Source organism: Saccopteryx leptura, chromosome 2 (assembly GCF_036850995.1).
Source record: "Saccopteryx leptura isolate mSacLep1 chromosome 2, mSacLep1_pri_phased_curated, whole genome shotgun sequence".
Lineage (NCBI taxonomy): Eukaryota > Metazoa > Chordata > Mammalia > Chiroptera > Emballonuridae > Saccopteryx > Saccopteryx leptura.
Window position 1 is genome coordinate 219,041,822 of NC_089504.1, and position 25,678 is coordinate 219,067,499.

General features: G+C 42.4%; 1 protein-coding gene across 1 annotated transcript in view; it reads left to right on the forward strand.

Annotated features, from left to right (window-relative positions):
• DSCAM (DS cell adhesion molecule) overlaps positions 1 to 25,678 on the forward strand; it is a 636,673-nt gene that overhangs the window by 592,802 nt on the left and 18,193 nt on the right. The window contains exons 28-30 of the mRNA XM_066370162.1: positions 9,458 to 9,488; positions 15,371 to 15,486; positions 18,942 to 19,091. Of these exons, the coding sequence (XP_066226259.1) occupies positions 9,458 to 9,488; positions 15,371 to 15,486; positions 18,942 to 19,091 (297 nt within the window). The remainder of the gene's footprint in view (positions 1 to 9,457; positions 9,489 to 15,370; positions 15,487 to 18,941; positions 19,092 to 25,678) is intronic.

Genomic DNA, 25,678 nt, shown 5'->3' on the forward strand with positions numbered 1-25,678 from the left:
TGTCTATCTGATTACAAGGATTTGGCAGCAAATATTAAACCTCAAAGCAATTCTTGTTGACATTCTACCCCCCTCTGCCAGATTCACCTTTTCTCCACCCCACCCTCCACCCCCAGGCCCTATTGCTTTCTCCTTCCTACCCAGCTATTCTCTTAGACATTGCTATTCTACGTAGGACTTCAGTACCCCAACCTCACTTTTTCTTACCAAGGGCAAAGAAGGAAGCTAAAACTCTTACTGACTCTTGCTGAAACAGTTGGGTCAGACTGATGGTGGTCTATGCCTCCTTTATTTCCATCCTTAATAGTTCCTGTAATTTAGTTACTACTCTACAAGGGCTGTATCCGGAAAATATGCTGGAACTGACAATTTTATTGTACGCACCTCTACTTCTAGACACAGCGTTTGGTAGTGGGTCTTGGTAGAGAAAGCAACGCTGCACGTCAGAGAGCATGCTCATTCCCCGGAAACAGGTCTCTTTTCTTTGGGCCAGAGAAAAGATAGAGCCTACGCCAAGGTTTCAGGAGGAGGAACATAATCACTGTGGCATAGAGGATGTATTCATCAGGGATGCTGAGGAGCAGCAGAGTCCAGAGTAGGAGCTTGCCTGGGACAAGGGCCTCTCTCCGCAGGTTGGCATTTTGCATGCTTTGGATGAAGGCTCCACCCCAGGAGCCTGAGAGGAGAGCAGCAAGAATGCAAAGGGCTGGCACCCAATTCCAGCTGCTTCCTCACACAAGTTTTAATGTGGGTGCGCTGAAACACATTCAATCCAACAAACCATTATTGATTATCTGCTATGTGCCAGATGTAACATTTTTTTATACCCAATAGTAAAATCCTCTTCTTGGCCTGACCTGTGGTGGCGCAGTGGATAAAGCGTCGACCTGGAAATGCTGAGGTCGCCAGTTCGAAACCCTGGGCTTGCCTGGTCAAGGCACATATGGGAGTTGATGCTTCCAGCTCCTCCCCCCTTCTCTCTCGCTCTCTCTCTGTCTCTCTGTCTCTCCCTCTCCTCTCTAAAATGAATAAAAAAAAATTTTTTTAAATCCTCTTCTTAACCATTTCTATTGATCACAAGAGTTTGACCAGGCCCTAGAGAGAAACGATTACAAAGACTCTGTCCCAGAACTATAGATGCTGACACAGCAGCAGTGAATAAAGGTGTATAAGGGACAGGATCATCTTCCTGTAGCGCTGAGAAGTGTTCCACAAAAGGGCCATATTAAACAGAGTTCATTAGTAAGATCACCCAATTCTAACCTGACCCACATAAGGCACAGATCCTGTGCCTGGGTTAGAATGAGTTTAAATATATTTGCAGATTTTTACAGAAAGAATTGTTTCATATAATATTTTTTATTGTCCAAAATTAAGAACATTCCTAATATGTCTATGTTGCCTGAGCAAGCACCAATCAATATAAAAATAAGAAAATTTGGGTTATAGAAAAATATTGTAGGGCTGCCTAATGGGCACTGTTAAGGTTACTATGTAAGGTCAACTTCATATTGTTGACTTTGTTTGATTGCTATGAATGACTAAATGTTTATAAGCAGTGTATGTTTTCCCATAGAGACAAGCAACTAGGTAGGTGAATACAATAACATGTTATTTAAAAAAGGAAGGAAGAAGGGAAGGAAGGAAGAAGGGAAGGAAGGAAAGGAGGGAGGGAGGGAGGAGGGAGGGAGGGAGGGAGGGAGGGAGGGAGGAAGGGACTCAGCAATTTAGCCAACCTATATTCTCTCTTCCTGAGCATGTTACTAATTTTAGAGCATATCAGCCTCCTAAAGTCTAAGTTATTAAGTGCTACATTTTTCCCCAACGTATAACCTTATCCAGGAGTTCGGGAGCCACATTTTGATTTTAATGATACCCTGATTTCCCCCCCTCCACACACACTTCTAGATCCTTTGAAGTACAAGGTTATAGGATGAATCACTGGCTGGGCCCACAATCCCAGCTGCCTTGACCTTATAAAAATTTGATTCCCATGTCAAGTAATCAACTCCAGGATTACTCAAAGCTTCCTCCTTTAGTAGGAGTTTACCCAAGAGGGTGCAAAGTTATGTTGGCACTAGACAGCCAGTACCAAGCCCAAAAGCTTCTTCTAAAACTTCAAATAAGCTAAAGACAAAAATCAATGGCTGATATAAAATGTGACCATACGTCTGTGGCAAAATGCCTTTATTTCCTTTATTATTTTACACATGTTTTGAAGTGGGTTAATATTATAAAACTGATTAATTCGGAAGGCCATTCCAAGAGAGAATTTGGTCATGTGGTTCTGCATGGGCACATTTACCTGCTCTGCAAATGAGGTTAAATCTCTTCTTATCTGTAAAACTATAAATTGGCCTGAACTTTGATACTCTAAAGGGAGAGGAGTGTGCAGCTAGGAGCCAGTGACGTGCAGACTTGAGGCAGACTTAGACGAGCTCAGAACCACGGACTCTGCAACTCTTTGGTTCTATGCTCCTTCCTCCCTCCCTCCCTCCCTGCCTCCCTTCCTTCCTTCCTTCCATCCCTTTCTGGTGACACTTGGTCCACACTTCTGGGCTTGACTAGCCCTCCTCCTGATGCATGTGAAAGCAGAGCAGACTTTGCTCCCGGCCTTCTGTTAATTCCATGACGTTGTCTCAAGTAAGCTTCTTGCTCAGCACAGCTAAACAGCCTTTTAATCACCTGTCACACCTTTTCACAAACTTCAGCTCACTCTGAGATTTAGATTTTGTGACACCTTTCTCCAAACCTCTTGCTGCTCCTACATATCTGTCCTGGCCTCCTCACTCCCCATTTAATCTTTCGCATTGGGAAATGACAAAGAAATGCCACCAGGAGAGCCCAGGGATACTAAAATGTGGAAGAAAAGAGTTTGAAAAAATACCGTTTGCTAACGCTCCATATGCACAAAGAGGGGTAGGAAATGATCGCTGAAGGTAGATTTGGTGGTCAGAAGGTGACTGGTCATCTGCCTCAGGAGAGCAGTCTCATTGGGGTGGTGTGGGTCACAGTGACATGTGAGGATCTAGGAATCACAGAGAGTCAGGGAGCTGAGTACAGAATACTTTTCCAAGAATTCAAGTGGGAAAGTGGAGAGAAGGGCAGTAGGTGGAAGACATGCTAATAGGAGTGGGGGTTTTTTAATATAAGGAAAACCTGAGAGGTAGTGAATATAGAAATAATAATAAAAAGAAATAAACCATATATTTTTGATGGGCAAAAGTAATATTAGAAAGTAGCTAGTGATACTCCATTAATGCTTCTTCTTTTTCTCTGTTTCACTGATAAACCTTCAGAAGCTAACTTACTATTTCTTTCTTTTTTTTTTTTTTTTTTATAATAAATTTTTTATTAATGGTAATGGGATGACATTAATAAATCAGGGTACATATATTCAAAGAAAACATGTCTAGGTTATTTTGTCATTAAATTATGTTGCAAACCCCTCGCCCAAAGTCAGACTGTCCTCCGCCACCCTCTATCTAGTTCTCTGTGCCCCTCCCCCTCCCCCTAACTCTCTCCCTCCCTCCCTCCCATGTCCTCCCTCCCCCCACCCTTGGTAACCACCACACTCTTGTCCATGTCTCTTAGTCTCATTTTTATGTTCCACCAATGTATGGAATCATGTAGTTCTTGTTTTTTTCTGACTTACTTATTTCACTCCTTATAATGTTATCAAGATCCCACCATTTTGCTGTAAATGATCTGATGTCATCGTTTCTTATGGCTGAGTAGTATTCCATAGTGTATATGTGCCACATCTTCTTTATCCAGTCTTCTATTGAAGGGCTTTTTGGTTGTTTCCATGTCTTGGCCACTGTGAACAGTGCTGCAATGAACATGGGGCTACATGTGTCTTCACGTATCAATGTTTCTGAGGTTTTGGGGGATATACCCAGTAGAGGGATTGCTGGGTCATAAGGTAGTTCTATTTGCAGTTTTTTGAGGAACCACCATACTTTCCTCCATAATGGTTGTACTACTTTACAGTCCCACCAACAGTGAATGAGGGTTCCTTTTTCTCCACAGCCTCTCCAACATTTGCTATTACCCGACTATTTCTTTCTTGAACATTCCAAAATCTGAAGAAGTTTCATGGAATGACAGTTGGGGTAGGTGACACTGATCAGGGCTCTCTGCGTTCTGCCATCACTGGTGTGTAATTTTGGACAAGTTCCCTTCAGTTTTCATGTCAGCAAATTGGGCAAAATAATGCCAGGTTTCTATCTGACCTATTTGCACAGCTATTAAGTGATGGAAACAAGATAGTGGGTAGCATAGGATTATGGAAGAGGAAGGAGATGTCAATACTCCAACTGATACATGGTTCAATTAGTTCTTTGGAAGAGGCAACCCCAGTTGGGTCAGGAGCATCACAGCATGGAGGGAGGGAAGAAAGGAGAAGAAGGGAGGGAAGAAAAAGTGAAACTTGGGTTGCTTGAAAATCAGAGCCCCTGACTATTTAAATTGATTTATTATTTCAAAACCTACTATGTTCTTGCCATTATGGGAGGAGGGGAAGAGATTGTACATTAAATAATATTCCCAATCCCCTTGCTAAGACGGGAGGCAAACCCTGTTTACAATGAACTATTACACAATTGCCAAATGAAAAGCAGTGGACACACTGTGGACACCAATCATTGCTATGATCATCCACTGAAGGGAGAAATATTTTTCCCACTGGGAAAATGAAGGAAGGGGTCATGGGGTTCCAGTATGTAGACTCCAAAGATCCTAACATTTTAGAATTCTGAACAAAAATTTTCCAGACATAATCACAAGACCTTTGTGTTTAATCTTTAAACAATCAAATTAGAGGAATTAGAAAATAGTTATAGTCCATACCCATTTTCAAAGACAATAAATTAAACTCTATAAATTATAGATTGAAGTACATATGGTTATAGAGAGGATAGTCTATGAGCAGTCAGGAAGTGGTGGTTGTCACCAGAGGCCTGGCCAAGCCACCTGCACATTGACAGAGCTGGCCAGGGAGGGGGCCCCAGGCCACGCTGGAGGAAGGGCAGCTGGGCTGATCTTGTGTGGGCACAAACCCAGGTGGGAAAGCTAATGCATCAGAGGGAAGAATCCAAATTGTAAAAGATTTTGAAAGGCTGCAGCCAAGGAGATGAAATTTAATAAGGATAATTGGAAAGTCTTCTATGTAGTTGTGAAAATTCATTTGCAACCCATATAATGAGCCTTGTGTTCTCACTGATGTATGAGAAGGAGGATATCACAAAAATTACCAGCTTCTGAGCTCAACCTCACTTAATAAAGGACAATAAGAAACCACAGGTGTTTCATAGAGAAGAAACCTGTGTAGAGAATGACCTGAAAAGGATGCCATCTGAGAAGTGGGAGAGGAAATTAGAGAATTTGACCTGGAAAAGAGAAAGCAGAAGAAAAAAGAAGCAGACAGGGCCACCCGAGACCTATCCAGATGCCTTGTGAGTGGTCCTGGGAGGTGTGGAAGGCCTTGGAGGAAGCAAACAATGGGGTTCCCTGCAGAGAAGGCAAGACTAAGAGACTCAGGGAGAGGGTTGAGGTCCTCAGTGAGAGGCCACAGAGCTGGACAGATGGTGTGGGACCAGCATATGGAGGTTGGTCCTCTGTGCTGGGGAGTCCCACTGTCAGGGAGGTCCCTTCAAGAGTTTCAGAGCACAGATGTGACACAGTAAAGGGTGTGTTTCAGATCCATTTTCCTTTCTGCAGTGTTGATGTCACTTAGAGAGCTGAGGGTCTGAGGTTGGGCAGCCCAGGGAGGGAACTGTTGGCTTATAAATGAGATGTGGACGAAGGAGACAGAACAGAGGACTGGTCCCATGAAGACAACTTGGGTGGTAAAGACCAACTGACTTGATGAGCAGGTCAACTCCGGGAGCGTGAAGTGGGGTGCCATAGGCACAGTGACAGTGTGGACCCTTCCTGGAGCCCCCGTGGCCCAGCTCCTGTTAGCATCTGTCCCAGACACTGGGGAAAGGGTGCAAACATTTCTTAAGAGGCTGATTTGAAAATTCTTTAATGCTCATAGACTCTATGATTTCACGATGTTTTAAAAATTAACTTGTCCAAGATTCTTCTATTATCCCACAGAGGTGTGTCCAAGATTCTATCGTCTTTCTACTGTCCCCACATGAACATGAATAAAACCCCGAGCCTCATCTCAGCCCTGACATCTTTCTCAAACTTGATTCCAAATCTGCCTTGAACAGCTTCACCGAATGCCCCCAACTCACTTTAATATGCTAAGTACTCCCATATTCTGGAATTTGAAGACAAAGACCTCAGCCTTCACCAAGCTGCTGCTTCCATATCCATCTACACTCCTGTGCCTGCCACTTGTGTCACCTCACACCCCACCCTGTATGTGCCACATCTTGTGGTCTCCCTGACCTCCCAGCTGTCCCTCTGCCCTCACACCCAGCAGGTCCCTGATTCATGCAGGCACCCCCACCTACTATAATGTTATCCACTCCCTGTCCCCTGCTCTCACTACAGTCCTCTAATCCAACCCTCACGACCTCCCTCCATTGCCAACACGTCCCCGCCCAACCCCCATTCTGAGCGCTCCAGATGGCCTGATTCGTGCTGGTTTATAGCACCCACACCTATTCCCCACCACGTCTACCCTCCTTCCACTCTTCCCCTTGGGCCACTTTATATTCCAGATTATATTCAGTAACACACAGTCACATCCCCTTAGCTCCTTCATGTCTTGACCATCCCCAAGCACCACTGGAAATTTCTCTGTCCCGTCCAACTGACGGACGCCTTGATTCCTACAGGATCTCGCAATTTGAATTCACACCAACTCTGTGCCATGGAGCACTCTCCCCACTCTAGTCCATGCTCCCCAAGCTTCATGCTGCCCTTGAGGTGTGGACAACCTTGCAACCCTCCAGACTGATCCAGCCTGAGACATTGCTCTCCTGGGATCATCTCCATCAGTCAGCTGGCACTAGGCATTGGCTCCTCTGTGTGTTCCTGAAGATATGACACTTATCCCACTCTGTGTACAAAGGGCCTTAAGGATAGTGACAATAAAGGAGTTTGAAGCAACAGATGTTGCTTATGAATTTCAACTCAGCTACAAGTTAATGACTGAATGTTTCTGGATCAGGACATAATTCCCAGGCAGAGACTGATAGAAGGGAATACAAGCTAGCGGTCCTGAAGTAACTGGCAAAACCAGACTCCTAGTATGTGCTTAACTGTGAGCCCAGCTCTGTGCCAAATTCTCCAGAACACTGTGACCTTATCCAGAAAAACTCCACCAGAGCTTCTCATAGCTGAACTCATAGAAGTGAATTTCCATTAATATAAGTTTTCTCACACTAGTTGATGAAATCAAAAGGAGGAAATAGGAGCTGAGATTTCAAAAAAAGAGGGGATGTGCTCTAAGATGATAATCATAGGGAAGGATAGACCAAAATGTCTTTGGTTGCCTACTCCTGCAGGCCGGCTTAACCTCAGTGAAGATGCTGGAGACAAGGAAAACGCGCAGGTGGAGCCCGTCGGGATTTGAGGGGAGCTCTGTTCTCACTTGTGGGATCCCGCAGTTCCTTAGTACACTGAGGTGAAAAAGTCACAGGAGAATAATCTGTGATGACTGACCAGAAAATAGAAAAGGAACACTAATGAGCAAAATGAGGAAAGTAGGTCCCTTCCAAAGATGTTGGAGTCTGAGTTACCTTCAAGTCGGGAGCTAGAGTACAATGTTTACATCTTGGAATGTTTCCTCTCTTTCTCTCCAGTGTTGAACTAGCCACTGCCTGGTTGTTATACAGAGCTAATTATCCCCAAGCTGCTGGCATTTTGCATACATGTATTTACTTTGCAAGTGTGAAATCATTCAGGAAGAGGAGAAACTCATCTTATTTTCTTTGTCTTTGTGATAAATATAAAGGCGTGAGCTGGAAATTAAATGCTGTTTTGCTTTCTTTGCTTCACCATGTGGGTGGGGCGGAAGGGAGCTGTTTGCTTTCCTAGACTGGACCCATCTGTGCATGCAGCCGGGGCCTGGGCACGAGGTTGCAGTGGGAACTGACATGGCTGACTTGAACTGAGCTTGGGTCCCTGGGAGTGCCCGCCCACCTGTGTCCATCCCTGTGACTGTCCTCACCTCTCAGTAACCGCATACTGCTTGCTCCCCGACAGGAAAATTACTGCATTTAAATGTCAGCCCCCAAAAGATGAGAGATGAGAGAAAAGTCTCCAACATATATATTTCTCCACTAGACAGGCAGTTACACAGTCACCTGAATGCATTTCCAGAAAGTTCTGTTCACTGAACACTACATCAAGACTTTTTTTTTAGACAGCAATGGAAGAAAAACAAAAAGAGGGCTTTTGTGTTCTAAGAATGGAAACATTCATTTTTGCCAGGACAAAATGTACAAAAAAAGAACAAATTACCGTATTTTTCGCTCCATAAGACGCAATTTTCCCCCCAAAAGTGGAGGGGAAAATATCCGTGCATCTTATGGAGCAAAAAATATGGTATTTTATAAAATATTTTAACACACAATTTGGTTCAGAATATTTTTTTTCTTATTTTCCTCTTTAAAACGCTAGGTGCGTCTTATGGTCAGGTGCGTCGTCTTATGTAGCGAAAAATACAGTATATTTTAAGGAGAATGTAAATTTTAAAGCAATGTCATCAAAAAAGTGGAATTGTTTTTTCTACATCATTTTTAGGCACTATTACTTTGGTCAGGAGTGCAAACAAGGTATTGGTAAACAAGGTCCTAAGAGGAAAAAAAAAATTTTTAAATCTTATTTCTGAGTTTGAAATAAACATCTCAGTTTCCAGATGATGATATGCCAATTATACACTTCTTTTTGTTCAACCTAAGGGAATCACAGCTCTAGAATAATGCCTTTTAAAAGTGATCTATGGTGCAATAAGCTTTTTAATTTTAATATTTGAAAACAAAAAAGGTACAATTTATGTTATATAAATGAATTAGTCTCAAAATGTTAATTTTCTGTCTACCAAAATTAATGTTGGGTTTTTTTTAAGTGGTAAATAAATATGTTGTAATAAAACCTTTAATAAGTGTCTGGGAATTTTAAGAAAACTTTTAATAGGGGTCTGAGAATTTTTATGGCTCCAAACTGTTATGTTTTTTTTGTAACTTAAAAATATATATAGTAATATGTGGTGTGTGTGTGTATATATATATACACACATACATATATGTACATACATACACATATATATAATTTATAATATATGTACATATATATACATATATATATATATATCTTTCATGTAGAAGAAATAAGGAATCCACTAAACTTTTGGTTGTTAGTGAAATGTCTGTATAATTACTTTTCAAAGTGGCTATTGTCATCTGACTCTGTAGAATACTGTCATTTGTCATAAATGCCTAAGTGAATGTAAATGAGATGTTTATCATGTACTAACATTAACTTTCTTTCCCAGATGCAAAGAGTTTAGCTGAAATGCTCATGAGGTAAGAATAAATCTACCATTCCAGATATCACGTTTAAAAGAATAATTTTCAACTTGCCTTAATGATTTTTTAAATGACAGCCTACAATTGATAAGACATAGTATTTTTGACATATAATTTCTGTTCTATGTACCAAAATATCCATGTATTACCTAGTTAGATAGAAACATAGCAAATAGTATACTTTTCCATATGCCATAGGTAGTTTTCTTGTTGACTGGACTCAACCAATAGAATGATTCCCATTAAACTGGGAATTCAGAAACTATATTATACGTGAGTAGCTTTGGTTTTGCTCCCACCCAAATATATCACCTTTGAGGTCAAGCCTTCTTCGTAGTGGAGTTAGCAAGAGAAGAGTGAAGAGGAAACCACAAAAAGAAATTTGTGGTTTCCTGTGCTCTCCCAGTACAAGGGGCTGATCAAGGAAGATTTGTCTTGCCCTCAGCTCCCAGGGCACCTTCAGAGCCCCTCCACTAGAGTACTCACCAACCTCTGCTGCAAATATCTAGTTGTGACCTGTCTTGGAGGTCATAGCCTACTTACGTCATCATCATGTTAGCAGCATCTAGCACTGTTCTTGCCACACTTGTTATCATTGAGTAGATAGGTGGCCAGGGCCAGCTGAATAAGTAAGCAAATGTTCACAACTATAGAAGACACCCCAAAGTTTGCATTTGAAATCTTATATATTGTGATAATTAAACCAAAAGTTGAAAGGGATAATCAGAGGCTAAGACCCAGATAAGAAAAATATCAGGGACCCTGATGGTGAATTTGATGTTGCCATATGGGATGCTCCATATAGGAAAGAAAGAGGATGGGTTATGGAGTCGCTTCCCACTCCCCACCCCACCACAGCTGGCTTTAGTTTTCTTCCCTTTCTTTGCATAAAATGAATACTTTTTTGTTATTCACAAAGAGCCCAGGCTCTGAATTCCCAATATCTTTGAAGACCTAAGGTAGAGGTGGATTGTCATTGGCCCATGGAATACATTTCCCACAGACACCTCTGTTTGGCCACTATGTGTTAAACCAATGTGAGCTGCAGGTAAAGGATTTAGAGTCATCAAGGATAATTCTGAGATATTTGATGTGAGCAATTTGATGAACATTGGAGTCATTTGTCAAAATTAGGAAGATAGATGCAGAATATGGACTTTTTTACAGGGTAGAGGAAGGGGGTTGTTGAGAATGAAAAGACCTGTATGGGTCATGTTGAATTTGGGATGCTTTTTAAGCATACAATGGAAGTGTCAGGAGGCTGGTAGCAAGACACTGGAGCTCAGAAGAGAATCCGGAAATGCCAATGGCCTGTAAAATATCTCCTTCATAGTAGGTATCTAATCACATCCCCCTAGTTCAAACTTGCATGAGAAAATTATGAAAATTTATACAAAATTCCCTGAGTCCATGCTCTTGTGAAAGTCTGCTGTTGTTTGCTAAGTAAGTATTAGGACGTTTCTGTGCTCACACGGAAGCACCCAGACATGTGTGCACTTGAGGTAAGCAAATCTGACAAAATATTGGAAAACTAAACAAGACACAGCCATTCCATTTAAATAACATATCTACTTAATAAAAGAAATTTCTGAGGTAGACTTTAAAATATGAATTTATTGATGACAGTTAGAAACCAAGAGATTTCACATAAAATTTTGGCTTTCTGACTTCTCTTAAATACACTCTGGCTACATAGGGCCCACCCTAGTTGACAATGGCTGGCTGGAGCTTCGTACAGTACCTCATGAGACTGCGCAAGACTTTTGCTCAGCACAGCCAGGCCCTGTCCCTATCCCCACTCTAGTCCATTCTACTGATTTGTACCCCAGCCTGGTTCCTGCAGTCCTAGAGAGCTTCTGACCACTTCCTCCCCCAATCCCAAACCATAGTTCATGCCTCCGGCCAAAGTCCAAGATACTGGAGTCTGTGTTTTCCAACAAGTTCAGCATTTGTTTCATTAGGATGATTTGATGTCTATTAGCTTCTCTGCTGTCCTAGAATGCATCCCTCCCCTTTCTCATTAGCCCCAAGCAAGACATTAGAAAGCATCTTCTTCATTAATAGGGCAATTACTGTGGTTGAAAGGCTACCTGTTGATTTGAGCAGGAATTAATAGTGGTATTCCCAGTTGACAGCTTCCAACATGAAATTAGCAACATTAAAATTAGTAATTACCCCGAATTTAGGTAGTTGAGGTGGTTTTCTTCCAAAGGGTGACAGTGATTGAAAAGGCAGAGAATTCGTAAGCTCCACAAATATATAGGTGGATTTTCATGGGATTGGTTTAGAAGTAAGAGCAAGGCTTTTAATCATGCAAAGTCAGTTCAATCTGAGATAGGCAGGTTAACAGGTCAAGCCACAAAAGACCTGGTCACCTACCTGGTGAGTTTAGGGCCATACTTATGTCGAATGTGGCTGGGGTAATCTAGGTCTGTCACATGCATCAGTACAGAAAAGGCTACAAAATTGCTGTCCCTGACTTTTGCTGCTACTTTCTTGGAAAGTCAAGGACTTACCCCATGCTTAAGCTGGGGCAGTAAGAACATAGGACCACATGCCTACATTCTAGGCCTAATTCTGCCACCAGCTGGTGTGGTGATCTTGGGTATGTCATTTTCCTTTTCTATGTTAATGTCCCTCCCCTAAAAATAGCAATTGAGAGTTGTTCCTAGCTTTATCATTCTATGATCTTGGTGAAGATAACATTTATTTTACAACCATATTCCACAAAGAAGTCTTTGCGTACTTTGGTGGGATTAGCTGGCCCAGGGCCAGACAAGCCGAGGCAACTGGAGGACACACACAGACAACCTGGAGCCTCTTCAGGGGTGCCATCTCCCGTGTCTGGGCCTCATGCTACTGGACACTCATCCCTTTCACCCAAGCCAGTGGCCCCAGAGAAGGGAGAGAAGAGAACCTTCACCCACCATGGTCAGATGGAAAGGATTCTCCTTTTTATGATGAGGCAAAAGTGATTTTTTTGAAAAACACCAGTATCTAAGAGGTGAGAGTGGCCAGCCTGATGGCATTAACCTGCCCATGACTGTTGTCCAAGGACCAGTATTAGTAAGGGTTGGTTGGAAGCAGAGAAGCATTCAAATTAAGACTTTAAATTTGTTTAGCATTTTTGGTGTTCAGATTTTTGTACACATTTTATAAAATATCTACCCAACTCTCATAATGACATATGATTCTGATAGCCCTAGTTATTTTATACTTATAGATTGTTCCATGTCATGGGGGGAGGGGTGATGTGCAGACAGAGTCATTAGTTTTTTCTCCATAAAGCTTTAGGGAATAGTAAAACTTCAAAGAGTTCTAGCAACTGCACATAATTTATTAGCTGAGTCCAGCAATGCCGTCTGCTGTGGACCAGCCTCAGCTCTCTGTTATTTTAATCAGCAACGTGATGGCAAATGGCTGGTGGAAGATTCCACTTTAATAATAACTAATATATTTAGCATGATCCTATATTATATAAAAGATGCAATTTTGTTTCCACAATGCAAACATTCAGAATCTTATTTCAGGTCACAAATGAGGTTGCTGCAAATAGCTCTTTTTCTTTTTTAAGGTTGGTGGCTGTTCCAATGACCAATTATTATAATTTTTGAGACTCAGCCTTCGTACAATAGATTACAAAATATGGCAGCAAAGACTAAAATAATAAAATGGTTTAGTTGGTACCTAATAGCCCATTTAGAATGAAAACATTATTGTCCTTAAGCAAAGCTTCTGAAAGCAGTCACTCAGCTCACATTGTACCCCCTAAAACAACATAATCTATCAATAACTTTCAACAAGTATTTATTGAGCAACTACTTTGGCCATATACTGTTCTAAGTTTTAGGAGACACAGGGAAAAGGACAGAGGAAAATACCTCTTGTAGAGCTTATATTCTAGTGAGAAAGACAGATAATAGATGGGTCAATTAAATATAAGGTCTACCGGAAAGTTCTGTTCGTTTCTATCACAACAAGTTTCGACAAGTAAGCACATGTTTATTTGGCGCATGTGTGCCTCTCTATTTTTATCACTTAGTGTATACATACTGACGTAGCAAATTAACCAAAACAAAGTTGATTCACATTAGTCTTATGTGTGAAGTGATAGTGTACCCATGGCTACTGATAAAGTTCATTTACGCCACTGTAATTTTTACAAATTTCAACAAGGAAGAAATGCTACAGAAGCGTATCTGTTGCATCCACCATATTCCCCGGACTTAGCACCCTCCGACTATCACTTGTTTTTGTCCTTACAAAATTTTTTGAAGGGCAAAAAATTCAAAAATGAAGAAGATATCAAACAAGCACTGGTTCAATTTTTCGCATCAAAAGATAAAACATTTTTCAAAAATGGGATATACAAATTGCCCTCATGCTGGCAAGAAATCATTAATAATAATGGCAATTATATTATTTAATGAAGTTTATTGACGGTAAGAAAAATTTGTATTTTGTTTTATTCCCAAAACGGACAGAACTTTCCAGTAGACCTTATATATGCTAGGAACTCTTGAATGCTAAGGAGGCTACATTAAGCAGAAAAATGGCTAGAGAGGAAGCCTGAGGCATTCCCAGACAGGGATGACCTGGCTCCATTGAACAGATGAAGAGAGGGAGCCAGCCATGTGGGTACTAGGGTGAGGGTCAGGTGCAGTGTTCTCAGCAAAAGGACAGCAAATGCAAAGGAAGGGAGGAACCATTAGCCCCCAAATCTCCAGGTTTGTTGGGCCTTTTTTTTTTTTTTTTTTTTTTTTTGCCTCTGGCCTATGGGACTTTGAAGCAAAAGTCCTTGGAAGATGATTTTAGCTCCAGCTTTGATTGCCCTTGTCCATGAGTGTGATCGTATTCTGAGTCTGGATCAATCACTGTGGCGTAGCAGTCACTATGCTTGTTTCCTGTGTCAGTCTGATAGCAGACCCCTCAGCGTTGAGCACAGCCCATGCCTGACTCCAGCGCTGGTTAGCAGAGCAGCTGCTGACTGCCTCATAACTATTCATGATGAGCAGGAGGAGCGGGCTTACACTTCTATTTTTGGTACAAGGACAAACTCAAGTCCCTAGTGAAGTTTCTAAACAGATCCTTCCGGTATTCACAGGAGAGTAGTTCCCATATGTTTTGGGGGAAATAGAGCTTGTCTAGGTATGAGATCACCACAGCCCCCAAAATACTCTTTGTTTTACACAAGTATTTGAATCTTTGTTTTAAAAAGCATACCTCCAAAGTGAGAACTTAGTGAAGTAAATAGCTTAAAAGGGTACAGAGTCCTTGTGAGAAATTCAGGCCAAAATGTTTGAATCTGGGCTCTGCATAATTAGCATAATCTAGCTACATAACCCAGTTACTCATCTGTGGAGCAGGAATTCTGGTTCAAGATCAAGTCCTAGGTAGGAATGCTGCACCTTGCCGAAGCTGTCGTTTTCATGGGCTGTTTTCCCAATGCAAAGGTCTAAAGGGCCTCTTGACTGAACTTGACCTTCAGAGTATTGGCATTCCTTCAGCCACGTGATTCAAGAGTTGTCAGGGACAAGGAAAGATCTGAAACTCCTGATAAAAGTTTGGTTAGATCAAAAAGTACTTGAGATGTAGGATGGGTATCCCCTTTATTCTATTGATAGGTACAGAGCTAGTCTCTATTGACAATTTGTATTTTCTGAACCTCACAACTGACTGCTGAAATTTAATATGAACAAATACAATTTGAATAAAGAAAAATTCTCTTGTCATGTGCTTCTTCCCCCCTCCTCTCCTCGAGGCATTCATATAGGCATTCATATCATTAGATAAGAAACCAAATTGGTATACAAACACATGTTGCCATAATGTAACAATGAGCTGTATTTGTTAATGCATCTCTCCTCTTTTATATCCAGTAAGAATACTCGGACCTCAGATACCTTGAGCAAGCAACAACAGACCCTGAGAATGCACATCGACATACCCAGGGCTCAGCTTCTGATTGAAGAGAGAGACACAATGGAGACCATTGGTAAGGTGCCATGTTTGCAACTCTATGCAATGTAGCTGCCACAGCCATGCCCTCTCAACCCACACAATGGAGTATGGGAAATAGTAGATACAAAAACATCTTGAATGCTACATGAATAAAGAAACTAGAATGTAAGAACAGGCACTGAGGGGAATAATGAGTACCAGCAAATGTGGGGGGAAATGAATTTATATATAACCTCAAAAGTCATCCAAGATAGGAGTTCTCCAACTCTGATGCACTTTGTATCTTTCCTGGAGAGGCTGTTGGTGCCACTCCATAGAACAAGCACCTGTAATCAAATAAACCTAGAAGGGCTGTGCAGTAAAGCCCTGTCTTGGAGGAAATCTACTGAGTGTTCTCCATATTAACTCCATCAAGGCCTTCATTAAAGAAAATGTTTAAACTCTATTTAACAGCTAACAAACACATGCTCTTTACACAGGGCCTCTTTTCTTCATCCCCAAGCACCCTATAAACATCCTAGAAGGTTTCTTCACAGTGCTTGGGGGTCACCCAGTTCCTAATCCCACAATTGCAAAACAGATACCTGGAAAGTTTTTGAGACTTGTTTGCCCAAAACCCATGTAGACGTTTTGACTCCTTCTGGCTTCTTTCTGCTCCAAGTCCACCATCCCATACTGCCTGCCTTGCTAGTTCTATTTACTCCAGAATCCGAGACTTCATATTTCCAGGCAGTAATGATCAAAATAATAGCTCACATTTATTGAGATCTCTCTAAATGTCATATGCTTTTATAAGTACTTTATGTGCATAATTTCATTTAACCCCCTGCCAACATAGGAAAAAGGTACTATTTAGTAACAGGGATGTAGAAAAGTTATGTAGCTTGCAAGGTCACACAGATGGTTAGGAGCAGAAGCTGGGTGTAGCCCCCACCAGCTACCTGCTTCCATATCAATGGGCTACTTCCCAGCACCCCTTGCTTTAGAAGTACCCCTGAGCATTCCAGTACCCATGGAAACAGGTTGCCGAGGCTGCCGCTCTTCAGACTTCACTCTGTGTTTGTTCTGGAAAGTGTTTGCTGGCACTCAATCCCAGGGCAACACTCTCCTATGGCTTGGCTAAAACTACTTAACTCCTGGCACATACCCTAGGTTCATCCTACCAAGGCGACAATGGTAAATGGCCAGGTTGGGAGGATACCTCCATTGCCCCTTGCCTCTGCCCTGCTTTATTATGTTCTAATAGAATAGTGGAGATGTTGTGACCTAATGGCTCATAAATTCTGAAGCTGGGGCTGCCCCGCTGGATTCAAGGTTAGTCTAGGTATGCGCAGGTTGGTCAGGTCCCACTTGGCTTTCCATCAAGTGAGCTCAGTTGAATACTACCCATGTTATATGAGGGGTCCCTACTTATCTAAAGAACACAAGGTTTCACTAGCTTGCTCACAACAGGATAAGGCACCTGTTTGTGATCATCTTTTCCTTTCAGTGGTATATTTAAAATTTTTTTTATTGAATTCAATAGACCAGGCATTAAAATGAAAATTTACTTTGACATATCAGTTAAAAAATTCTTTGCCCTTAGAATATCATTAGGGTATTTTTAAAGTGTTTCTCACTAGACTTGTTAATAATTCCACCCATGGCTTTTTAAAATAGCTTGCTGGGCCAGGGAGTGGCATTGTCCCTCATTAGCCAGTAGCAAGCTTTAACCAGCCCAAAGCAGAGAAAGAGGTGCCCATCATTTCTGTAGACCCATCCCAAACCTCACAGGATCATCCATCACCAAGAGTCACTAGCCTCCCGATGATGCTGACAGTTGGTCAATGGCATTTTTTCTAATTACTAGGGAAGTAGAAATATGATGCTTTAAAAAGTTCTGGGCTCAGACTACAAGAATTCAATATGAAAGTGCCACTCATTTCTGCCCGGAATGAATGGTTAACCTCACAAACTGACAGGCACCTGAATTCCCCCATTAAAAGTTTGTAACCTAGCCCCACAGATAATCTGGCCTGCTCCTTGCAGGGCTGTGTGTTAGAAACCACAACACATCCATATTATCGATGGAAAGCAAATGCAGATATCAGGCCTCTGATGCCAGGTCCAAGTGTAAGGAATTGACTCTGTAGAAAGGCCACCCTATTTAAGTGAAGGCTGAGGGGCCAGCCCCCCGAGCCCAGCCCTGCTCCTGTCTGAGAACCAACCTCCACTGTGCCACACGCTGGGATGCCAGCAGACACCTTGGCAGCCTTCCCTCTCATTCTCTGCCAAGAAATTGTGTTCTGACTTCAAGAGGCTTTCCTTTCCTGCCAGAGCCTGAGTAATTGGATTTTGTGAGGTTCATTCTGTCCAGAGCCTTTTTTGGGCACAGAAGTCTCGCTGTGCTGGCAACTTTCACTTTACCATCCCGTGTCAAGGCAGGCTGTAGCTCGGTCCCAACAGACAAGCAGCAGCCCAGGCTGAAGTGCCTGAAAGTTCATGAAAAATCCATCTATCCCACACTTTCCCTCAAAGTGAGGAAGTTCCTGATAAAGTGTGAAAAGGGTCACAACAACATAATGAAAATCCTGAGACACCCAAATGATGACATGCAGCTCAACCAACTGCTCCTCCAAGCATTCAAGTGTGGCCAATGCATCTCGAACCTTCATGGTGCAGGACTCGGGAAATCTGACAAGGAAGTCATTTTAAGCAGTCAGTTAAGGGATGTTCTAGAATCATTGGACCTCAGAAGAGATGGGAAGAAAGGAACGTTCCTTAAAACTTAAAATAAAGGAGCCTGACCTGCAGTGGTGCAGTGGGTAAAGCATCAACCTGGAACACTGAGGTTGCCGGTTCAAAACCCCGTGCTTCCCTGATCAAGGCACGTATGGGAGTAAATGCTTTCTGCTCCTGCCCCCCTTCTCTCTCTCTATCTGTGTGTGTGTGTGTGTGTGTGTCCTCTCTCTCTAAAATGAATAAATAAAATCTAAAATAAATAATTTTTAAAAAACTTAAAATCAAGGAATCCTAACCTCTGAAGATGGCCCTTTTCTTCTCTTCCCCAAACTCTACCCCCAAATATTTGCCAAGTTCAGTGTGAGAGCTGCCCCAGTAGACACCACTGCAATGAAGTTTCTCTAGTGCTCAAAAGAGCTTCCTTCAAATGGCAGCCCCATGGCTGGTTGGGGCTGACATCGCTGGTGAAGTCCCAGGTGAGCTTTTGGCAAACACATCCATCCCAAACCCTATTAAACAGGCAGCTGCAACAACAAGCAGCCCACAAATCAACGTTTTCTCAATGAAAAGACCAAGCCCCAGGGAGTGGAGCAACCCTCCTCTGAGGTCATTTTCTTTAATCCATGCTTCAAAGTGCAATGCTTGAATTTTCAGTTGTTTTTGTTGCTCTAGATGAGGTTATTATTGCTGTGGTTATTAAGAAAAAAGCCAAGGAGTCATTTAAAGGTGGATAAACATTCGGCTTTCTGTGTCCCTGCTGTTCTGTAGATGATCGCTCCACAGTCCTGTTAACGGATGCTGACTTTGGAGAAGCAGCTAAACAGAAGTCCTTGACGGTGACACACACAGTCCATTACCAATCAGTGTCGCAGGCCACCGGGCCTTTGGTGGATGTTTCAGATGCTCGCCCAGGAACGAGTGAGTAGTCCAACGACACTTAGACTGTGCACGTTGCCGAGGCTAACAACACGCTATCTGCTCTGTCCTCGTCAAACAAAAATGGGTCGGGGCAGCAGGGGAGCTGTTCAGCTCTATGCCAAAGATGCCAATAGGGACAATAACATCTTTAATTGGGATATTGAGATTTTATCACTCGATCTAAACTTATTAAAATTGTGTCGAGTGTAAGCAATCACTCTTGGTATTGGTTTACTATGAAAGTGCTAGAAATTTCAGGTCAAGTTCATTCATTATATTTAGACAACACAGGAAAAGAGAAAGGTAATTAGTATCAGTGTGTGTCTGCTCTGTGAAGGATTGGGATAGAAAGACGATGTCACACCTGTTATTTTGCAACAAACCTTCAAGGGATCTACTTCTACAGTAGATAGCATAGCTTCTATTTTACAGAGAGAAAACTGAAGGTCAGGGGAGTTAGGTTGTATGTGTACAACAGCCCAATGTTGTACACATAATATGTGGTGAACTAAGAATCAGTTGTCAGTCTTCTGTCCTGGAAGTGCGTGCTTTTGTCCTGAATGCACTGTTTGAGAAAATAAGCTAGAGTTCTGGAGAATTTGGTGATTATGTTGGGTTTAGTTATTAATATTTGCATATATAATATATGAAAATTAATTACTATAATGAAATGAAATTCCGTAATATGTATCTAGAGCTTATTCATTAGATATTCTTGTTCTTTCATAATTGAAATTGTTCCTAAATTCTTTTAAAAGCTGAAAAATTGCTGTCCTGATTATTTCCTTTTTGGAAGCTTTGATGTCTAGCTTTTTAAACCTCTAATCACTCTTTGCAAAAATTTACATTCTTAGAGTGCTATAATTAGAAAAATAAATATGACAATGTTAAAAGCTATTCTTTGTAACCCCTGACTGGGCAGGTATTCGTGGAATACCCTGAGCTTCATGAATTCAACCAGGCGACTGCTCAGTAGCAGTGCCTGTCAGGGAAACTGGTTTAACCTTTGCTGAAATTCACTTGAAAATTGGTTTTCAAGTACATGCTACACAAGCCTTTCGTTTCCCCCTTCTGTTTAACCTCACCTCTTTCCTTCTTCGGTGACATCAGCACATTCCAGAGACCTACCCAGCGCCTGAGTGAGATTGCAAAGGGGTGTGCAAATGAGAGCCTTGCTCTTAAAAATCGCTTCTAGGTCCTTGACATGCTCTCCAGCTATTGGCTTTCTGTCATAACCTGCCTGACCCTGCTTCTGGCCACTTCAGGACTGCATGGATGGGTTGCTGAGCCACTTCTTGCTATTCAATCAGGGCAAGATTATACATCCCAGGGGACTGAGATCGATGGATCCTTGACTTCAGCATTCCCCTATCCCAGTCAGCAGAGACATTAGCATTGGAATTACCTGTTTAAAATGCTCATTATAGGGCTTCACCACCTGAGGTTCTGACGCCCCTGGTCTAGGGCAGGGCCCAGGAATCTGCACTGTAGCTGCCCTTCTGGGTGATTCTGATGCGGCTGGTCTGGACCCCCCTGGTCATTGAGAAACACTCCCGAAGTGTCAGCGCAGGAATGCAGGGTCCCTCCAGCATGCCATGCCCACAGCACTTCAGTTCTACCTGCCAGGGGGCAAAAAAACCAACATTTATTTTTCATCTCCCTTCCACTGTTTGATCAACAAAGAAAGCACCAAGGCTAGTGGTAAATGGTCGAGGTGGGAGAGGAGGCAGTAAAACAAAAGCATTGGAGACCCTCCCCACGGCAGGACCGGCCCCAGAGTAATGAGAAAGTTGATCTGATGACATTCCGAACATCCACTGAGACCTGAACCTGAGTCAAAGCAAACGCCATAATGAGTGAGAAGGGGGTGGCAGAGGAGGCACACCGGAGGGGCCTGGCCAGGTCTCTCGTGTCTATAAAGTTGTAAACATGTTTGGAAGCTTTTATGAATTCATTCCTTCAGACTCAACAATAGCTATTGAGGTGCTACTTTACAGAGGGTCCAGTGCGCAGGCATGGTGGGCACATCATGAGTGAGACACAGAAAGACGTTCATTTCATTCTAGTCGAGGAAGTTGGACATTCAACAAGGACTTAATGCATTTTTCATGTATCAATATGTTCTAGGAAAAAATAGAACAGAATAATGTGACAGTGAGTCAGCAGGGGAGAGGAGACTTCAGGGGGCGTCTTTGGGAAGATCTCTATTGCGATGGTGTGAACCACAGCCTGGTTCACCACTGGGAGCCAGCCTGCCAGGCAAGGGGAGCAGGGAAAAAAGCTCCTGAGGCATGCTAGGGACAGAAGTGGCACCAATATACATTGAGTGACAGGGAAGGCAGTAAGGAATGAGCCAGAGAAATGGCTGGTCTGGTCTCAGAAGGCCCCTAGGCCAGCATCATTCATTTGCATTTCACTCTGAGCATGGTGGGGAGTTTCACTGGAGGGTCAAGTCCCATGGAAACACTGCAGCTAGAGAATGATGCTTCTTCCCTCTGCGATGAACGTCATTTAATAATGTTGACAAACGTTAGGCAAATCTACTCAAATTCAGGTGTCAGTTTCTAGTTCAAAACAAAAATTGAGTTTTTCATTTAGTGTCTGCAGAGCATTATCTATTAGTAAAAAAATCTTTGGGATCATTTTTCTTTAAATATTCTCCCTAAAACACATTGTGAGGGAGGGGCTAAGAGCATTTCTTTTTTGTTTATAAGTAGAGGTGGTGGGTGCTTGGCCCCCCAGAGAATTACCCCAGGAGTCTGAAGCCCTTCACTTTCTGAAGCCCAATTCTCTGGTTGCTTCTTGTACCACAGAGCCTGTCACCTCTGCCCAGCTGTGACAGCTGTGTCACCTCAAGCCCCTGGAGCAGGCTCTTGTCCCTGCCATCAGGTATATTTGCAGAGATTCATTCATAGCTAGTTCCTCAATTACAAAGGACATTATCACTCTATTCTGGTTACAGCAGGGCTGTGTTGCCATTGTAGGAATTCTTTGTTTTTAAGAAGAGCATCTAAAACATTTTGTTTGCACACTAGAATGTGACAGCATCCTGGCGGTTGCGTTTCTAAGCATTTTATCAGTCTGCCATAGAGTTGCAACAAATATTTATTAGAATTGGAGAAATTGCACAGTTTGCTGTTTATCTCTTTCAACCTATGAAACATGCCTTGGCTGTGACCACAGCCACCTTTCTTCTCCTGTCTGTCATGTGGGTTAGGGCCACCGAGGGCCGGGCTCTCCTCATATCCACACCCCCAGTGCCAGCCACAGGTTCCCATGCAGTAGACATTCAGCAAATACATTGAAATACCGACCCGTTCTGAGGTCAGAGTAAAGGGGATGGAAAAGAAAGCACAGTTAGTATTTTAAACAGGACTTGGGCAATCTGTTCTTTCCCTTTCTGTTCTCATTTCCTGAAACATTAATGGGCTGAATGCCTTTATCTCCTCCCCTAGTTAGAAATGTCCCTTTTAATATGAACACAATCCTCCAGCACACTTGACAGAGACTTACCAATGAGATTTTTACCTGGAACTTAAATCAGCTCTTTTACTTACAAAATGTACAATGTTATAAACACATGTAAAATGATGAATCCTAGTTCTGACCTGGGTTTTTGTTTTGTTTTGATTTCATATTTATCTGAACTCATCCATTTGTTCATCATATATTCGTGCGAGGAGCACTGAGCCAGCGGCCTGACGTGCACAGGGTAGGGCTGGGAGGTGCACGAGGCACAGCCCCTGTCCCCACCAGCTCTACTGGTGACCTCCTTCTGCCCCACAGGCATCTCATTTTAGTATGTGAATGAGTTGTGGGGTTTTTTTTCTGTAAAACCCTCTCAAAGGAACTTTTGAGTTGTCCTGGTCAACCTGCCAAATGTCCTGCCACCATCTTCCCATTAACCAGGACGTGCTCCATCCTGGCCTAGTGTTTGTCACTCAGGGGCCATGGGCTGGGCCCCGAGATTTACTGAGTCCTCCCTTGTGCTCACAGCACCCTAACACGCTGATCTCACCACATCTCACAAAGGCTCTGCAGGTGGGTGATGTTGTCACCCCAGCCTCAGAGGTGAGGGACATGGGAGCATCATTGGATGAGCTCACGGACGGCAAGTCATAACACTACATCAGGCTTAGGGCACCTGGTTGCAAAGCCCCTATGCTCAACCCCTCCATGTTGCCTTTAAGTAGAGATACTGCCCCTGAAGGGACCTCCAGGGACCAGTAGAGCCCAATATCTATTAAGTGAGAAGACTTTACAACATGGGTTGAATCTTTTTTTTTTTTTTTTTTTTTTTGAGACTTTAAAAAGGATGCACACTTTATCACCCAAAACTGTAGTAGACAGAGCCCTGCAGAAAAAAATGCTGGATGTGGGTGAGGAGCATTCAGCGTATAATGATCCAGGGATGAATATTTCTTCATTAATGGACAGGAATGGTTCAGTTCTGCAATTCCATCTTCTCTCTGAGACAACTGAGGAATTCATCACAAAGTCCTGAGACCTAGGCATCTATAATAGCAGGGAATAAAAATGGATTAATACTGTGATCACAGTTCACATGACATGTTTTATAACCCTGTTATCTATAAAATGCTCTCTTATCTCAAACTCAGGATCATTAGAATCATGTGATTCAATGGGCAGAAGCTTAATTCAGATCCAGATCCGATGCTGAAAGGCCAAGAGTTATTTACATCACTTATCCTCTAATGAGTTCACTGTTGAACAAGCATGATACCTCGTCACTAAGTTGTATTTATAATACAATGTTGGGGAGTCAAATAAAATACCCTCTGTGCTGGGGCAGTAAATCCCAACACGTATTTGGTTAGTAGATTAGCTAGTAAAATCCACAAAGGAAGAGACCATGTAGAATCCGAGTTAAATTTTTATTTTAGCTGCTATCTCAGGAGCTATCAGACAGAAAGGTTCAATTCAGGTAAAAATCAGCTCCAAAAACCTGATTTTTTAAAAATGTGTCAACTACCCCCAGTATTCTATCTACGAAGACAATTTTTCCCGGAGCAGAATGGAACTGCAGACTGTGGTTCAAGGAAAATAATGTTATGACCTATATTTCTGGCATTATCAGGCCACTAGCAGGCTGTCCTCACCTAGAAAAAAAAACAACAGAATAATGAGTCAAATAAATTTGAAAGGAGTTCTGGCTTTGACTAGAAGCTGACAGGGGTTTGTTGACTATGGCACTTTCCACATAGGGTGATCTCAGTGAGAAAAGGGGCTGGGGTGTGGAATACTCTGCCCCATCATTGGCAGGTGGACTTGATGGGAGGAAATGCAGGTAAGGGTTTTAGGGGGGTGGAGGACATTGTGTCCTTGAAATGGGACTATCAAGCTGACCCCCTCCCCCAGAAGCATCCATACCAGGAATAAACCTCATCCTCAGCCATAGTTGCAAGAAACTTCAAGAAGAAGAAGAATGAGAACCCTCAAAATTTATGTAAGGGATTGGGTAATTTTCTGGAAAAGATTCATTAGCATTTAAACAACAAGCTCTACTTATTTAAGCTCCACTTATCAAGTCAATATTGCCTGGAAGACATTTAGCCTGCTACCCAGGAGACTGTTTTTTCCATCTCTTTGAGAACCTGTCTCCTAGCATTTTGGGGGAGAAACACAATTATCATTCATTCCTTGCTGTCCAGAGAGCTTGGCACTCTACCATAACTCACATTCTAATCAAGGCAAAAAAAAAAATCTCTCAATAAAGTATTCCATGAAATTTTGCAAGTAAGGGATGAAATGCATCCTAAAATCAATGCCCCAGAGAATATGAGCCATGACAGAGCATATTAATGACCCAGGAAGTCTTAAAATATATTGATTTGGCTGACATCTTAATGCTTCTCTCCAGCATTATAGAATGATGGATTAGGTTCACTCCAATAACTAGAAACTTACAAAGAGGAAAATCCTCCATTTAAAAAGAAAGTCATCTCAACACTTTCAGATGTCCACCTGGCATGACCCATCAAGGAATTATAAATGAACCACCATCACACAGACACTACAATAGTACGTTTAGATGTGTAGGATAAGAACATGTGTGGTCAAGTAATATGCACTCTCTAAATCAAAAGGTAAAATCTTGGGCTCCATTTTCATCACTTAATAGCTGTGTCCCTTCTCTATGAGCTTCTATTGCTTCATCCATAAAGTGACCTGGACAATATGTATTCATGCAAAGACTTATGTGTGCCAGGGTGAGCTCTACCAAGGGACCCAAGGATGAACACCCAGCCCCTACCCTGGACGGGCATCCAGGCCCATAGGAGCACATAAACAGCTGGTAGAATCACACTGCAGCTTGGCCCTCTCAGTTCTGTGCCTTTGAAATTGCTTTATTAGTGGTGAGCAGTGAGGATAGACTGCTGTGTTTAGCTGTGGCCAGACCATTTTAAAGATAACTGCGTAACATTTCTCTTGGAGAAGCAGGGAATTCAAAGGTGGAAGAGGTCCATGCACATCTCATGCCGCCTTCAGGCTGGAGCCCCAGAAAAACCATTGCAGATAACTGAGCCTCTCCACTTTTCCATGGGATTCCAAAAAAGGCAAAGCAT